Source organism: Schistocerca americana, chromosome 8, assembly GCF_021461395.2.
Source record: "Schistocerca americana isolate TAMUIC-IGC-003095 chromosome 8, iqSchAmer2.1, whole genome shotgun sequence".
NCBI classification, from domain to species: Eukaryota; Metazoa; Arthropoda; class Insecta; order Orthoptera; family Acrididae; genus Schistocerca; species Schistocerca americana.
Genome location: NC_060126.1, coordinates 307399696 through 307413592, shown reverse-complemented (window position 1 = coordinate 307413592; position 13897 = coordinate 307399696). Strand labels below are relative to the sequence as shown.

Sequence of the window (13897 nt, the reverse complement as noted above, 5' to 3'; positions counted from 1 at the left end):
TTCAGAATGAGCAACTCCAGAAACCCACAGGGAAACCAACCCATCACTTGCCAGCGAACAGGACCGAGCGCAAGAAACCCAAGAGGTAATGGAAAACGATGAAATCTCCCCAAGAGTCAGTCCTCCAAGGAAACATAAAAAGAGGAGACTAGCTCATAAGGGCGCTGAACAACTGGCACCGCCTTTGCGAGAAAAAGCAAAACAGATTAGCGACAAACTGCAGGAAGAACAACATAGTAATCCGGTTCTGAGTATGCAGGCACCTGACCCCTTGCAAGCCAAATCAAATACACCATACCCCATGTCAACGGACCATTCGTCACACGAGAGGTTGAAGCTGCTAGCAAATTTCGATGCAGACAAGGTTTTCCCTGATACTAGAAATGCAGAAAAAGAGACATCGAAAGCTAATCAACACAAAACCTGGGCTGATGAATCGGATGAAATGAATCAAGACGAAGAATTGAATGAAACTGGAGGAACGGAACAGACTCCTGCCCCAAGAGATCAACTGAACACGATCGATACATCATTGCCGGAACATACATGTGAAAAAGAATTTTCCTCCGACAGCACTTCGTATGATGAATATTGACTTCGGTAATGAATAGGACAATATGAACGCAGCACAAGCCTACAAAATCGCTACGTTGAACATTAATAAGATACGCTCCTCCCTGCATTTACAACATCTGCAAGACTTTCTGTACGCAGCTGACGTTGATATACTACTGTTACAGGAAGTAACAGATATTAAATTAGAAAAGATACGTGGATACAACTCCATAATAAACCCCGGTATCGGTGCAGAGCTGGGTACGCCGGCCGTAGTGGCTGTGCGGTTAAAGGCGCTGCAGTCTGGAACCGCAAGACCGCTACGGTCGCAGGTTCGAATCCTGCCTCGGGCATGGATGTTTGTGATGTCCTTAGGTTAGTTAGGTTTAACTAGTTCTACGTTCTAGGGGACTAATGACCTCAGCAGTTGAGTCCCATAGTGCTCAGAGCCATTTGAACCATTTTTGAACCAGAGCTGGGTACCGCAATTCTCACGAAAGAAGGCATCCGTGTCACACAAATAGCAAAACTTGAAAACAGCAGAGGGGTTGCAGTGACTGTTAATAATGCTCGCATCATCAACGTTTATGCACCGTCAGGCAACAATAACAGGCGTGCTAGAGCGGATTTTTTAAAAAGTGAAATCGTTCATCTCTTCAGTACACTTCAAGATTATATAATCCTAGCCGGCGATTTTAATTCTGTACTTAGCCCGAAAGACCAGACACCGAATTTCAACAAGTCCTTAGAACTTGAAAGAATAGTCGACCAAATGCAGTTAACCGATACCTGGGAACATACCCATGGCGCACAGGCCGGTTTCACATATTTTACCAGTCACTCAGCAAGCAGGCTAGACAGAATTTACGTCTCGTCCAATCTTAACAACCATGTACTCCAGTCTGAGGTCTGGCCTACTATGTTTTCTGACCACGCCGCGTACATCACCTCAGTAAATTTAGAAAAACAAGAGACCTACCGAGCGAGGGGCATATGGAAACTCAACATTACACATCTACAAGATGAGGAATGTCGCGTAGCATTTACTAATGTGTGGCAAGAATGCGAGAAACGATTCCCGCTATACAGTTCTGCCATAGCTTGGTGGTTACAATGTGCGAAGCCTAAAATAAGAACAATGCTGATCGATTACTCACGACAGAAAAGTTTCTGGATTAAAAAGACGACTGAATTTTATTTTAGCTACCTTAGAGACCTGTACACCTTGGACACACGATTAATGGAGAACTTTAGCCGGATTCAGAAAGTTAGAGCAAAACTTTTAGCACTGAAGTGGCGACAGTCAGAAGGTTTTAAAGTCAGAGCGAGAATACACAACATTGTAGAAGGGGAAGAAACAGCTATGTACCGTGTAATGCGTGAGAATAAGAGAGGAAACAGAAAAATATTGACAGAAGTTAAGTTACCTGATGGGACCAGGCACACAAAACAGCATGAAATTCGAAACGCTGTTCATACATATATCTCAGATATGTTGTCCACCAAACCTACCGTCGACGAGGCGCAGATTGATCTTGTTAGACACGTATCAGGACGAATTAGTACAGAGCAAGTAGAAAATCTCAAGGCTGAAATAGAAGAGGACGAATTGAAAGACGCAATAGCACAGAGTCCTCAAAATAAGTCTCCAGGACCTGATGGTATTGGTATCCCCGTGGAATTCTACCAAGTGTTCTGACCACAAATGAAAAGCAAGTTGCTATGTATGTACAACGAAATCATGAATGGCACTGTTGCCGCTCCCTAAGAATTTCCTGAAGGGATCATAGTTCTAATTCCTAAAAACTCACTTAGCAAAGCAATTGAAAAACTTCGCCCAGTAACATTACTCAACAGTGATTACAAAATTATGGCCCGAGTATTAGCAAGAAGAATAAAAATGGTTATTAACTCTGTAACTGGCACGTACCAAACATGTGTAGGTAAAGACAGAAACATCTATCAGAATACATGCGAATATAGGGATATAATATCAACCGCAAATGTATGCCGAATAAAATGTGCTTTAGTGTCATTAGACTTCGAGAAGGCGTCTGACAGAGTAGATCATAAGTATCTCCTTGGTATCATGGAAGTAATGGGATTCCCACCACGATTCGTGAGGATTATTCAACAAATTCTGAAAAACAGTGTAGCACGAATAATGATAATCGGACAACTAAGTAGAGAGACTGAATTGACTGGATCCGTTCGTCAAGGTCGCCCAATGTCAATGGCCCTTTTCGCAATAGCAATAGAACCTCTCCTCGCGACACTCACGCATCACCTGCAAGGATTGTGTATAAACGGCAAGAAAATAGTGTGCAACGCCTACGCAGATGATGTGGGCGTCCTGGTTATAAATGAAGATGAAGTGGCGAAAGCTCTTCAGATTGTACACACATATGAACTTGCTTCTGGCGCCAAATTAAATAAAAGGAAGTCAGGCATCATGAACCTAGGCAGAGGAATATGCATGCAAAATCGGGGACAATTGACGGAAGTATCCACATTGAAATGTTTGGGTATTGAATTTAGGAGCAACATCCAACACACTATTGCCGTCAATTATAAAAAACTACTTGCAAGCATACGAGAATTTGTACAAGGAAACAGTATGAGGCAACTGGACGAGATACAGAAAACCAAACTAGTAAATGTGTATATAACATCCAAACTTAGCTATGTTGTCCAAGCTTTCCGATGCCATTAGAAACAGCCAGAAGAATTTTATCCGCGATAGGAAGCTTTGTAAGCCAAGGCAACATTTTCAAAGTGAAGTTCAATACACTAACACTCCCAACAAGGAAAGGAGGTTTAAACCTTGTTGATGTCAGTTACAGGTCACGAGCGTTATATGTGTGTCGAATGTGCATGCAATGGAAACAGATGCCCCTCGCTCGGTAGGTCTCTTGCTGAAAGAAATTGCTCCAGCAAGCATGCAGCCGCCAATAGATGTGAAGCATATACCAGCTGGTCTTCGTCACCTAAAAACTTTTCTCGTTGAGTACAGTTATATCTCCTCGAGGCTCTCTGAACAGCAGTTGAAGAGACTAAAGGACATCTATACATATTTGATGGAAGCTAAGGAAGGAAATATTATCGAAAGAAAATACCCCAACAACGACTGGTCTGCAATTTGGAAAAATATCCACGATCGGAACTTACCCTCTAGGGTGAAAGCAACTTGTTATAATGCAGTCAACAGGAAAAAATCAACTAATTCCAAATTGCATGCTATACATCTTACAAATTCGCCCTTGTGCGCGTCATGCAATCTTCTTGACACTGAAGAACACCGATTCGTGTGTGAAAGAGTAAGAGACATATGGCATATAGTTAAGCAGAAACTAGCGACCGTTAACAGAACATCTCCAACCGTTTTCACCGCCGCAGATTTTCTGACTCCAGACGCAGTGCCATATCCTAATACGAAAAGAAATGCTGTTAACTGGGTAAAAGGGCACACAGTGCACTATATCTTGAAGGCAGAAAATAAAAGCAAAGAATATTACTGGGTGTATCTAACGACTCAGCACCATCATCTCATGCGGACAAAAGACTACAAAAAAAAATTACTCATGCTTCCTAAATAGAATCATGGAATAAAATTATACAGGGAACAATAACAGATTAAGATTGGTGCGGAATTCAGAGATGTCAGCCTTGCACGATTACAGATAACTGGAACCGGAATGTCTTCGATCCTTTCACGAGACACTACAGAAAAGGAATCAAGTCCGTGGCAAGACTCACCGGACTACATCCGCCTGAAGAAATTAGATATCAAGTTTTATGTATTTTATTTTTTTTAATCGTCTTATGCCATACGCAGAGAAGTTTTAAGTTCTAAAAAACGTTTTTCAAGGGGATGCAAGATTTTATGTTTTCCTTATGAAGATGAGAGACTTCACATTTCAGTTTATTTTAATATACTTGTCTTTACATTAGCAAGAGGAAGATTCATTACCTTTAATTAATATTAAGAAGAAATATTTATTCTCATTTATGTTAGCTAAGGTAATTTAGGCATCCAGCTTACAGAAAAAAATAAGAAGCCGGAATAAAAAAAAATTACAAAAAACGAAAAAGTGGCCGAGCACTCGCAAACAGTAAGAAAAATGAGGATTTGGCATCAAAAATATGAAAAAGTACATAAAATAAAAAAGTAAAAAAAAGTTGGTAGAAGGATGGACTCTTAATAATAATAATAATAATAATAATAGAAACGACAAAAAAAGTGGTCAGCGCGGCGGTCTGTCACGCCAAGGGGCCCGGGTTCGATTCCCGGCTGGGTCGGAGATTTTCTCCGCTCAGGGACTGGGCGTTGTGTTGTCCTCATTATCCTTTCATCATCATCAGTGGAAGGTAACGGGAAACCACCTCTGGAATCACTTCCCTAGACGCTCATGCGGTGGACCACTCTGACGAGGCTTCCCCCATGACAAGACCTGCCGTCGGGCAGTACACAAAAGTTAAGTTTACATAAAACATTATGACACTGCAGAAATGTATGACGAGATAAAAGAAATTATTCGGATAGTTAAGCGAGACGATAATTTAACTGCGATGGAGGACTGGAATTCCATATTAGGAAAAGGAAGAGAAGGATAAACAGTAGGAGAATTTGGACTGGGGAAAAGGAATGAAAGAGGAAGCTGCCTAGTATAATTTTGTGCAGAGCATAGTTTAATCATCACTAACGCTAGGTTTAAGAATCCTGAAACGAGGTTGTATGCGTGGAGGAGAAATGGAGACACAGGAAAGTTTCTTATTGATTATGTAGTGGTAAGATAGTATTTAGGAACCAGATTTTAAATTTTAAGACATTTACCGGGGCAGATGTGGACTCTGAACACTATGTATTGGTTATAAACTGTATATTAAAACTGACGAAATTGCAAAAAGTTAGAACATTATGGAGATGGGACTTGGATAAGTTGAAAGAACCAGATATTGTTGCTAGTTTCAGAGGAAGCATTAGGCAACGATTGACAGGAGCAGAGGAAAGGAATACAGTAGAACACGAGTGGGTAGTTTTAAGAAATGAAATAGTCAAAGCAGCAGAGGATCAAATAGGTAAAAAGACAAGGACTAGTAGAAATCCTTGGATAACACAGGAGGTATTCAATTTAAGTGATGAAAGAAGAAAATATAAAAATGCAGTAAATGAGGCAGGCGAAAAGGTATTGAAGAGTCTATAAAATGAAACTGTCTGGAATTGCAAATCAGCTAGGCAGCATTATAGAAGTGGTTGAGGACGTAGACGAAGGGACGTAGACGAAGTGAAGATACAACTACTGATAGCCTTGGGAGAGCCAGCCATGACGAAACTCTTCCATTCGATGTGCAAGATGGTGAGACAGGTGAAATACTCTCAGACTATGAGAAGAATACAGTAATTCCAATTACAAAGAAAGCAGGTGCTGACAGGCGAGAGTATTACCGAACTATCAGTTTAATAAGTTATAGTTGCAAAATGCTAATACTGATTCTTTACAGAAAGCAAAAACTGATAGAAACCGACCTTGGAGAAGAGCAGTTCGGATTCCGGAGAAATGTAGGAACACGCGACACAATATGGCCAGACGACTTCTCTAGGAAGATGGGTTAAGGAAAGGCAAACCTACGTTTACAGCATTTGTAGCCTTAGAGAAAGCTTTTGGCAATGATGACTGGAATACTCTGTTCGAAGTTCTAAAATCAACAGGGGTAAAATATAGGCAGTGAAAGGCTATTTACAACTTGTACAGAAACCAGACGGCAGTTATAAGGGTCGAAGGACATGAAAGGGAACTAGTAGCTGAGAAGGGAGCGAGACATGGTTGTAGCCTATCGCTGATGTTATTCAGTCTGTATATTTAATAGGCAGTAAAGGAAACCAAAGAAAAATTTGTAATACGAATTAAAGGCCAGGTAACAAGTACAAAAACATTGAAGTTTTTCGGTCACATTGTAATTCAGTCAAAAACAGCAAAGAATGTGGAAGAGCAGTTGAAAAGAATGGATACTGTCTTGAAAGGATGTGTGTGATGTTCTTAGGTTAGTTTGGTTTAAGTAGTTCTAAGTTCTAGGGGACTGATGACCTCAGAAGTTAAGTCCCATAGTGCTCAGAGCCATTTGAACTATCTAAATCTTGAAAGGAGGCATTATTTTGAGCACTCCCTCAAAGAAATCGACAATTCCACAATGTGGTCGATCTACGGGATGCACCACCCAGTCACGTTAATATGACCACATCTCAAAAACTTGAATAACCACCTTTTGCAGTGCGAACGTGCAGGAAGAGAGTCAGTGAGATTCTGGAAATACCGACAGGGATTTGGTGCAGTGCTGACTCCTCTTTCGAGGCCTGCTGTGCTAGATTTGCAGCTGAGAATCCATGGCATGAACAGTTCAATTGAGGTAGTTACACAGATTCTCGACTGGGTTTAAAAATGGTTCAAATGGCTCTGAGCACAATGGGACTTAACATCCGAGGTCATCAGTCCCCTAGAACTTAGAACTACTTAAACCCAACTAACCTAAAGATATCACACACATCCATGCCTGAGGCAGGATTCGAACCTGCAACCGTAGCAGTCGCGCAGTTCCAGACTGTGGCGCCTAGAACCACTCGGCCACACCGGCCGGTGACTGGGTTTAAATCCGGGGAGTTTGTCGGTCAGGGGAGTACGGTAAACTCATCCTCGGTCTCTTCGAACCAAGCACATCCAATGCGAACTGTGTGACGCGTTCCATTGTCCTGCTGGTAGATGCTATTGTTCCAAGGAAAAACAAACTTCATGTAGGGTGGATTGGTCCTCATGGTTAGATGCACACTTGTCTGGATCCATTGTGCCTTCCAGTACGACGAGATCACCCAGGGAATGCCACACAGACATTCACAGACCATAACGCTCGCTCCTCCGGCTTGGAACCTTCCGACAATTCTTGCAGCGTGTTTGCTTTCAGGTGTTTCAGGCCAATGAGGAATACAGCTATTTAATCTGAAAAGTCACCTTTCGCCACTCAGTGGACGTCCAACTGCGTTGCAAATTCGAGGCTCTGTCGCAGATAAACAGCTGTCAGCATGGGTGTGTGAACCAGGCGCCTGCTGCAGAGGCCCATGAGCAGCAAAATTCGCTGAGCAGTCGTTGAGAAGATACTTTTGATAGCCCATTGGTTCATCTGGGCAGTCAGTTGTTCAACAGTCTGTTGGCCCATATACATTTCCATAGCCGTTATTCAGCCCTGTCGTCTATGGTGAACCACAGTTGCCTTAGCACCAATTTTAGATAGTGTCATTTTGCCATGCACGGTATACTTTGAGCACGGCGACGTACGACCAGTTTAAAAACTAAGCCGTTTCGGAAATTCTTCCATCCTTGGACTGAAGGCAAATGATCGTGTCCTTTTGGACGCCAGATAAATCGCTCCATTTCCACATTACGACAACGACTGCACTGTTTCTCGTGTCCCCGAGACACGATTTATACGATGTTGACTGCCAGTGCTGCCACCTGTCGTCTGTGAGTGGTTATAGCAAGTTGACGTCGAACTTAGGCGGTGGTCACATTGAAGTGATAGGGCTGTGTATAATCATCAAAAGTTTTAGATGTATATTGCATACCTGAGGAACCAGTGAACTCTCTTCGTCCCCAAATTGAGCTCATTATTTAGATTAGTGTCGATGAGAACGGTTACAAGCCGACTGGCTTGACTCCTACCATTATTTAACTACCACTGTCTGCTCGTTGTCAGGAGTGGAGATATGTGGGACACATGATTATCTTTATTTAACTCTGATTACCTTACTTGATAAAAAATGCAAGGGTTGCTTGTATGAACTTATGCGGCTTCAGCCGAGGGAATTTGTGGGAACCCTGTAGTTCGTTTCTCCAGGAGTTGGGGAATGGCCGAGGCACACAGCACCGGCCAGTCCGCTCGCCACTCAGAGGATACGTCCATGGCTTACGTGGGTGGTGGAGACACTCGAGAGAGGCTTGCAGGACATTCACATCACTCAAAGAAGGACGGCATTTTAGGTGTTATAATGTACGGTACTGCCCGTGCCCGGTTAGCGGGGTTGGGTCTTAATAGCTGGCCCACCACCTGAAAATATTTGGAGAGAACTCACTGTTCTTGAAGAGGCCTGCCCTGCTGCTGTGGTAACCAGACCTGGCGGAGATCCCTCGCGTTCGCTTGGCGTCTTTGAAATTTAGAATTGTACAACGTTCTGATTCGCCTATCGAATCTTGACGTCAAACTGGAATTTCCGCAGCTATCATTCTGGTGTACTGCGCTGGGACAACGTCCCGCTGACTTAGCGCGGTCCGCAAATTCCGGCTTGGTGCAGATGTTGTGCTGACCCATATCTTCACGTCCATTGAGATGACAAGAGATTGGTGAGCATATTGTGCAACACCGCCAAGTTGGGTGAGAGTTTGCAACTTTATAAGAGCACACCGACGCCACAGTGCCGTTAGATTGCAGTTAAGAAGATAGGTTCTTTCCATTTTAGTTTGGACAACCAACCACTGCATAATAAAATTCAGATTCATTGGGTTTATTCACAACAGTGGGGGAATGTGCAGCTTGAATCCATTATCCTTCCCTGGACATCATACTTGTACTGATTAATAGTCTGTCACGTTACATTTGTATTGTTAATCTGTTGGCCTTCTTCTGTATGAAGTCGAACTCTTGTAATAAATCACCAGTTTATTTTGATTTGGAGTCCATTTAAAGTAGGTAGCGTTCCCTTCGTCACATTTTCGTTATCAGTTTTTAAAATATAGTTGATTTTATAGCAATTCCCCACCTTGGGATATCATGTTATGGCCAAATTTCAGACAGTGTATTTCCATGATGTTAAGTGATCAACATCAGGTTATAAGAGGTGTACCGGAGTCCAGATAGTCTCTGAATCTGGAACGATTTCTAAGTTTACACATGCGGGATATTGCGTGATGTCTGCTTTGGGTGACTTACGTTTCTCATTTTTATCACAAGCGTTAAGTCTTTCGCACACTTCTGTGACATTTGTCTGTAAATAAGTGAGTGAAAAGGAAACAGAAATCATATACACTGAAGCGTCAGAGGAACTAGTATAGGCATGCATATTCAAATACATAGATACGAAAACAGGCAGAATAGCAGAATACGGCGTTACGGTCGGCAATCCCCATATAAGACAACAAGTGTTTAGCGCAGTTGTTAGATCGGTTACTGCTGCTACAATGGCAGGTTATCCAGATTTAAGTGAGTCTGAACGTGGTGTTATAGTCGGCGCACGAGCAATTGGTCACAGCATCTCCGAGATAGCGATGAAGTTAGGACTTTCCTGTTCGACCATTTCACGAGCGTATCGTGAATATCAGGAATCGGGTAAAACATCAAATCTCCGACATCGCTGCGGCCGGAAAAAGACCCTGCCAGAACGAAACCAACGACGACTGAAGAGAATCGTTCAACGTGACAGGAGTACAATGGTTCCGGAAATTGCTCCAGATTTCAATCATGGGCCATCAGCAAGAGTCAGCGTGCGAACCTTTCAATGAAATATCATCGATATGGACTTTCAGAGCCGAAGGCCCACTGGTGTACCCGCGATGACTGCACGACACAAATTTTTACGCCTAGTCTGGACCCATCAACACTGACACTGCACTGTTCAGGACTGGAAACATGTTACCTGGTCGAACGAGTCTCGTTTCAAACTGTATCGAGCGAATGGACGTGTACGGGTATGGGGAAAACCTCATAAATACGTGGACCTACATATCAACATAGGACTGTTCCAGCTGGTGGAAGCGATGTAATGGTGTTGGGAGTGTGCAGTTGGAGTGATATTGGACCCCTGATATGTCTAGAAGCAACATCCGTTCATGTCTATTGTGCATTGCGACGGACTTGGGCAATTACAGCAGGACAATGCGACAACCCACACTTTCTGAATTGCTACAGAGTGTCTCCAGGAACAGTTTAAACACTTCCGCTGGCCACCAAACTACTTAGGATGAAAATTATTGAGATATATGGGTTTCCTTGCAACGTGCTGTTCAGAAGAGATCTCCACTCCGTCGTACTCTTACGGATTTATGGATAGCCTTACAGGATTCATGGTGTCACTTCTCTCCAGCACTACTTCAGACGTTAGTCGAGTCCATGCCATGTCGTGTTGCGGCACTTCTGCGTGCTCGCGGGTGCCCTACACTACATTAAGCAGGTGTACCAGTTTCTTTGGCTCTTTAGTGTACTTTCTTGTTGGTGCTTTACTTGACATTCAGAGTAAGAACACGTGCATCAAAGTATAGCTCTCTAAGACCAGACTGACAGAACTGAAAAGAGTGCAGAAAATTCTAGGCGCCAATGCAGAGTTTTGCTTCAAAGGTGATTGGCGTGCTGCAGATAGCAGTGCTCCAGCGGCCGACCTTTGCCGTGAGACCGATGACGGTGAGAGAGTTGTAGGCGGTGAAGGAGAGCTGCGGCAGGTCCGACGGCGTGTCCATGACGAGACTGCCATTATTAGTGAGCAGCAGGAAGGCGTGGGCGGCCAGCACGCAGCACAATGCCAGCAGCTGGGGGAGCCGCCGGTCCTGGGACGGGGACCAGAGACCCAGAAGCCTCAGGCCGCTCTCCACGGCGCTCAGCGGCCACACTGCGTCCTTCTGGCTGCACTCCATCTGGCTGCGGCTCTGGGAACATGCGTAGCTGAGCGCACAGAGCCGGTCGGCGTGTGGGCAGGATGGGAAGGAGGTTCACGTCAGAGGCGACAGAAACTCTAAACACACTGTAAGACAAAGAAACGACACACCACAGAGGGATATTCCAAATGGGATGGAATTCGGTAGGCGTGAAGTATATGTACAGACAAACAAACGATTAGTTTCAGAAAAATTGGATGATTTATTCGAGAGAAGGAGCTTCACAAGTTGAGCAAGTCAATAACGCTTTCGTCCCCATCCAGCCCTTACGCAAGCAGTTATTCGGCTCATTACTAACTTACGGAGATGTTAGATGTCCTCCAGAGAAGGTGAAAACTAATAAAACTGACAAACTGCAGGGACGGATACAGATTCATGACTGGAAACGGAGGAAAAAAATGTTCTGTGAACATGTGTCTGGAAATGGACAGTGTGCGTGCAACAACAACAAATAATCCCAGAACACAAAACAGACCTGCATTGCATCCATGTCACAACAGATGTTCAAAGAGGCCTCCGTTGGATAGTAATTGCACTGTCGTTAAGCTGGCGCCAGCACACCATGCAGCATAGAGGTCACAAGAAGATCGACCGAGCCCAGCGACAGACTTGCTGGAACGCGGCGCCAACTCCCTGTCGGCCACCAGTATTTAGGGTCGCCTCCGCGGACTGGAGGACCACTTAGTTCAGTTAGTTCCAATTAGCTCGAAATAGTATAAGTCTGTACTAGAGATGGGTCGTTCGCGAACTAACGGGTCCAAAGGAACAGTTCACTAAGATTAACGGAACGAACGAGGAACGAATTCTAAGGAATGGTCTTTCGTAGTTCACTTCGGTCACGGCTTTCTACTCATAGTTCCCGGGAACGGGAAACGGTCGGTCTCGTTCCCGCAATGGCACGTCAACTGGTCTCGTTCCAGCCTCGGTCCCGTTCCCGTCTGTCTCGGTCTCGGTCTCGCTCGGCTGGACTCGTCCTTCTTCGCGTGGCCACTCTTCGCAGTTCCACTGCCGACTGCTCATAGTTCAGTATTGAGTTGTTGTTGTTCGTTTCGTACGCTTCGCACGCCCATTCTAGGTCTGTTTCAAACCTTTTTTGAACTCTGAACTTCTGGATATTTTCGTATTCTATTCAAGGTCCACGACCGTTAATTAAAATGTATTTTATAATTACGTAAATTACATAAAAATTACGTGGTATGTAATACATACATCTTTTCACGTAACAAAACGGCGTATCAGCTTACTTCACTATTTCGATAAACAGCAGAAGAAATACTTGCAAAAAGGCAAGACTTTTTTGTTGTTACACATGCAAAGGACGTCGGCACGGCACACACGAGTGGATATTTTCCGTCTTTTTTTGATCTAAGGTAAAGGAGCATGTTCATTGTTATGGAAAGCATACCGACTTACAACCGAATGAAGCCCGCGCTTCGTAATCGAGTGTGTGGCGTCACATTCTGTAAAGAGATTATGATAACTCCTACAATATTATTTCAGTGACCCAGGGTGGCGCACGAAAAATCGGCCCCAAGTACTAGACTGCTCATTGTCGCTTACCAATCGTCATCTATTGTTTCGAAGTTGTTTGCATTAGCTTATTTGTTATTTCTTCACTTCCTAATTATTAGGTGTTTATCTATCCTGCTCGTAGCGGTCAACAAATCGTGCGTAATTGGCGATCAGTTTGTACTCGGGGCCGGTTTTTCGTGCGCCACCTTATATTATTTCACTGCGATCAGCCACATAAACGCTACAGTTGGCTAAACGAGATATTTTTGCAGAATCACGAAAATTACAAGTGTGTGAGAATTCTGTTATGAATAATAACTCTGTACTCCAGGGGGGAGGCAAATCTCCCTCTTGGCGCCTTCCATCTTCAGTCACCTATGCCACTAACTTTTAGTTTTTCATAAGAACCATGTACCAAGCACCATGAACGGTGAGCGAGTAAAAATGGACGATTCCCAAAAAAGAGCGATCACCAGTGAACTAGTTCCCAAGGACGAACGACTTTGCTCACCTCTAGTCTGTATGCTGTGTGAGTTCTAGCATGTCACCGAGATGGAGCTGCAGTCACAGTCTCTAGCTTAGAATCAGGCAGCCTGTAGCGAACATGATCCTCACTGCTGTTGAAGTACAAAATCCGCCATGAAGGGGACCACAGAACGTAGAAGCTTAAGTTAAGTAGCTCTTTGTTTATGAATAAAGAACCCAGTTACTAATTGGGTGCAGTTTGTGTTATAGAACGAGGATAGCTGCCACCAACCAACATCCTCTCCTAGCTTGCCATGGTACAGCTCTACAGAGGCAACGTGACGACGTAAAAGCGGCTAACGAGGTTTCAACAGGGATGGTGGCGGTTGTCATACAAGGTACACGCAATGATACTTTAGCTTACACAATGTTGGTGGGCCACTTGCCTGGAGTCTGCATTATGCTTCATCTCAATATCCTGTAGAACCTGGTCCTGATCTAATGTACGCAGTGTCTGCCACCTCCCTGCACATTCGTTTGTCTGAAAGGACCCATGATCACATAAACCCCTTGAAATGTGTGATGTGGTTGGTGTCTGTGAGTGTACTTGTTTTGGTATCGACATGCTGCATTTTGACCGTGTATATCTGCTTGGGCCGGCCGATGTGGCCGAGCGG

The 13897-nt window shown here is 43.9% G+C and overlaps 1 protein-coding gene across 1 annotated transcript in view; it reads right to left on the bottom strand.

Moving 5' to 3' along the window:
• Positions 1-11222, bottom strand: part of LOC124545788 — a 110126-nt gene extending 98904 nt beyond the window's left edge. The window contains exon 1 of the mRNA XM_047124735.1: positions 10971-11222. Coding sequence (XP_046980691.1) covers positions 10971-11222 — 252 coding nt within the window. The remainder of the gene's footprint in view (positions 1-10970) is intronic.
• Between the last annotated feature and the right edge of the window lie 2675 nt (positions 11223-13897).